Below are 4359 nucleotides of genomic sequence, written 5' to 3'. Positions count from 1 at the left end.
TTATTGGGTCAAAGCTAAAATCCATACAAATATTGAATTTATATGGTAGCCCAAGTTGGAGAGAATTGAGTGATTTTTTTTCCCCGCGTATAAAGTATCAAAAAGCATGCCTACGGGCTACGGCCCTCACTGGCCGCTACATGACATGTGACGCACTGGATTATATGAATGTTAGAGATTAATATTAGTGATATGAATACTAGAAGCAATTGCAACAGCTTAGTTTGAGCAGTCTGCTGGTTAGTAAATAATTTGTAGCTAGGTGTGGTTTGAGCAATGATACGATTATAGACTTCATAGTTAAAACTTAAAGAGACAACAACAAAGCGACTAAATCGTACTATATATAAATAAAAATTCTTCTAAAACAACTCTGATTTTTGTACCACCTATATTGTGATCAACAGCTGCAAGTCTTCAATGATCTCTATCCCCCAAATGCATACCACAATTCATACTCTAGAATCTACGCCACATGCTTTTATGGGAGTTTTGGACTTGTTTGGCAATATTTCAACATCAAACTTTTTTAAAAACCATGTGTCAGCTTTGGTTGATATAGCAGCAAAATTCAAAACGAGTTATATAATTGGCATGGCACGTAATATTGTGCAATTTAGCCGATGATAGTGTGGTGATGTACTTTATGATACAAACACTTGTGAAACCTAAATATGGTATAATAGCTTAGGTGAATAGCATGTGGTTACATTTATTCCCCCACGCTAGTGTAGGTTCTCTAATTACTAAGATGGTCCATATGACCATATGTAACCCAAGTTTGATTTTTTCTAGTCTTTCAAAAAAGTAGTAATAACTAACCATAAAATCTTGAAGTACCTGTATATGGAAAAAATGTGATATAATATTATAAATCCAGTTGTTTATGAATGACTCGACAAATGGAGCTGTTATGGAATTAGTAGCTCTCCTAACCGAGAATATTGATCTAGTTAACTTCTATCAAAACGAAAGATTTACTTGAAAAATGTCATAATAACATGACTCATATCATAATTTATATATTTGAAAAAAATTAACCAAAAACAAAAATCGCTCACGAAAATTGATATATACACAAAGAAATACAAGGAAATCAAAACACATACTCGAAAAAATAAAATTTTAGAAACAGAAAAAAAAAGAATTTATAAGAACAGAAGAAACGATTCTGTCTTTGTCACAATAGTCATAAACTCTTGTCTTAAGCTTTTCTTTGCCATATGATCTCGTGTGCGCCCACTTCCCACTTTCTCTTTCTTACTTTTTTTTTTGGGTCATATTTTCTTTAGAAAAAATCAGACAAAATATAACTATTATTGTCTCACAACCTTACCCTCTTCATATTTTTTTTTGTATTGTTCTGAGCTCTGATACATCTCCTCATATGTAGTAGGTCGGTGAGATTCTGGCATGTTCTACAGCCACAAACTTAGGTCGGTCGATACTATATATATATGCTCTTTATTGTATTTACTATTTAGTCTAGCGGCATATCTCCGGGATTAGACTTGCTGATCGAGAGTGTGAATATGATTAACAAGATTGATCCCATGCTTGACCTGTCACAAAAAAATTTAAGTTTAACACTACATCAATATATTACGTGGAAAACAACTTTACGTATTAAATGATCTGATAGATACTTTCGACTTTCAGTAGCATGTCGTGCACGACTTATATGATAATTTAATATATGGATACGTATTAAACTAGTAATGCAGAATTTCTAATTTAATGATAAAATTATGATTTGCAATATGGTAAGATCTTCATGATAACACCAATACTGACTCAATAAATTAATTGATTGATTTACATATGCAATCCTAACCTTTGAATGTACGTAACAAGGTAATTGCTATAAAATAAAAGATTGGTTTATTTTCAAGTAATTAGTTAATAGATCTATGCATTTTGAGTCTTCTATTTTTGAACACTTTAGTTTTCATAATTTAATTATAAAGAGGTAAATCATGATGAGATTAAAGGAAGTGTTGTAAGTATACTTACAAAGTTGCAAACAAGAGGACGATTTTCTTTGGATCAAGCATCCAAGACGTGTGAGAGCGTTTAAAACTTGATTTCCTCGAGAAACCGAACCTTCTTTCTCTATTTTGGTCGGTGATCATATTTCCGGCGGCAGGGGCAGCCGTAGTTATGGTGATTTGATGAAGCGGCGAGGCTGAAACAGCAGCAGTGGCTGCGGTTGTGGCCGTGCCTGCATGATCTATGGTCCCCACGGTGTTCGGCTTTTCCGGCGTGCTTGAACCTACAACTCATCAAAATGCCATACCACAAAGCTTTAATTTTAAAAAAAAAAGAATAATGATTCCTTTTTCTTTATTTGGAGAGACAAATAAAATTGAATCATAACGTAGTCATTAGTTATTGTTTGCCAAAATTAATAATAGTATGAGTGCATGCGTTGCACTGGTGCAGGAGAATCAAAAGTTGGAATATTGGTTAGTTTGTGGTATGCATAAAGCTATATGTTGCTAACACAAATAACTACTTTTATATATATACATATTCCAAATAATAATCAAGAAAGAGATAAACACTAGAGTTTTCCCTAGTTGTTGAACTTGTACATATGTACATGTAACGTGACGACGTGCATAGATTGCAAGCATGACGTGAAAAGTTAGTTAGTATAAGATAAATGGAGACTTTCAACTTTTATATAAACCAATGTATCAACCTAACGTTAAGGTTTACAGCTAAAAACGCATGGGTTGGTCACATAAACTAAATCCTACCTAACCCTGTCTACTGTATACCTTTCAAAGAAGAAAATAAATCACTGAAATTAAAATATGTTATTAATAATAATATTCTACTTAACTTAGATTAGGCAAACCAAACCTTCTTGCATTAACGATAAAAATACTCAAAAGCAATTCGTGAAGATAAAACCTATCCAAGAGAGAATATCTACCCTCAATAAAAGAAAAATAATTCATAATGCATTATGAAAAAATCTAAAAGATATTTGTTTCCATCGTAAACACCCATATTATTTTTGTAAAGTTTAAGATTTTTTTTATATTACTCAGAGTTGCAGATAAGCCCAAACCGAATTTATTTCAAGAATCTGTTAGGGCCATTAGATACTATTATATGGTACCAGAAAATAAGCAAAGAAACAAAATGTACACTCATGGGCTCTAGAAAAAATGAATTTGTCAAAAACGTTAATACAATGTATCCATATATCGTAATTTCAAATTTTCAATAGAGAAAGAAGATGATACTATAATTAACCAAGAATATGACATGTATTAAATTTTGGTATAATGATGATATAGAAGAAGAATGATATTATAATTTTTTTACCTCTAAGTGGGGACTGAGGGAATGAGGTCTCCTTGTCATTACAATTTGCGTCAAATTGGAGTTTCCTCTCGTTATTGTTGCTTCTCGGAGACCCTTTCCTCGATACATTTCTCTGCAACTTTTATTATTTATTTATTAATCAGTTCATTTTTCTTTTTATCGTAATAAAAAACTCAATAATTGAGTGTTTTCACCCCTTCGAAAGACTCCAAAAAAGAAATTAAAATATCTAAGAGAAGCTTCATGCCAAATGCCAAAATATCAGAAAGGAAACAGAGAAGCAATCCGTGAGATGATTGATAAATAATAGTTTCAAAGCAGTGAAAACATTAAAAAATATATTAAAAAAAAACTGACACATAAAAGTCAACATTTTATTAGGGTTTACTTTAATTTCTTTACTTGAAAAAAAAAATATTAAATGAGACGAAAAAACTGGGCAGAGAAATTAAAACGACGAGTCTAGAGTTATGGGCGATTCTTCCATAATTCTCACCATTCACCAAAATTAATAAATACTCAAAAGCCAAGGAAAAAAAAAACGGAAACAGAGAAGAAAATAGAACAAACAAATAAGGATAAACACAAAAGGTGTTTCTGAATTTTCTGATAATTAAACAAAACTTACAGTAATTCTAGGACTAGAAGAAGAGAAGTCTTTGTGCATGACATGAGAGAAACTCTCCACATCGATCGTCACAAACCCATCTGGGTTTACGGATCCGGATTCTTGACCCGGAACTGCTCCACCACCAGTTTCCATCGGTCTTTGATTGGAACAAAACTATAGAAGAGAAACAGAGATATGATGATGATCATGAAGAAATAGAGGCCATATAAAAAAAACTGAAATATGTGTTATACAACAAAACGTGTAATGATTAGAAACTAGAAAGGACATATAAAGAAACTTACTGTGTGGAATTGAAACAGAGGAGAGATTAAGACAGAGTGGGAACGTCTCTGTAGTGCGCTCTGTTTGAAGAAGAAGAAGAAAGGTTTATTAAGGTTTTTTTTTTT

At 32.2% G+C, this 4359-nt stretch overlaps 1 protein-coding gene across 2 annotated transcripts; it reads right to left on the bottom strand.

Moving 5' to 3' along the window:
- Nucleotides 997-4353, bottom strand: LOC104718209. Of its 2 annotated transcripts, none has more exons than XM_010435906.2 (5): nt 4255-4353; nt 3968-4123; nt 3340-3451; nt 2014-2272; nt 997-1562 (listed from the first exon to the last, which is right to left on the bottom strand). In XM_010435906.2, the coding sequence occupies exons 2-5, from the start codon at nt 4100-4102 to the stop codon at nt 1481-1483; spliced, it is 588 nt and encodes a 195-aa protein (XP_010434208.1). In that variant the 5' UTR covers nt 4103-4123; nt 4255-4353; the 3' UTR covers nt 997-1480. The 2 variants fall into 2 exon arrangements, with proteins under 2 accessions (XP_010434208.1, XP_010434207.1); XM_010435905.2 differs by having other exon boundaries at nt 1010-1562; nt 3340-3457.

This window comes from Camelina sativa, chromosome 10, assembly GCF_000633955.1.
Source record: "Camelina sativa cultivar DH55 chromosome 10, Cs, whole genome shotgun sequence".
NCBI classification, from domain to species: domain Eukaryota; kingdom Viridiplantae; phylum Streptophyta; class Magnoliopsida; order Brassicales; family Brassicaceae; genus Camelina; species Camelina sativa.
Note: the sequence above shows the minus strand (reverse complement) of the source record. Positions and strands in the feature narration are given on the sequence as shown.

Excerpts from the sequence above, each read along its gene's own strand:
- LOC104718209 (XM_010435905.2), bottom strand. The coding sequence starts at position 4,102 with ATGGAAACTGGTGGTGGAGCAGTTCCGGGTCAAGAATCCGGATCCGTA. Across the intron at positions 2,273-3,339 it reads CCCTCAGTCCCCACTTAGAG|GTTCAAGCACGCCGGAAAAG; the intron begins GTAAAAAAATTA and ends GATGAGTTGTAG. Across the intron at positions 1,563-2,013 it reads GTCCTCTTGTTTGCAACTTT|GTCAAGCATGGGATCAATCT; the intron begins GTAAGTATACTT and ends TTTTTGTGACAG.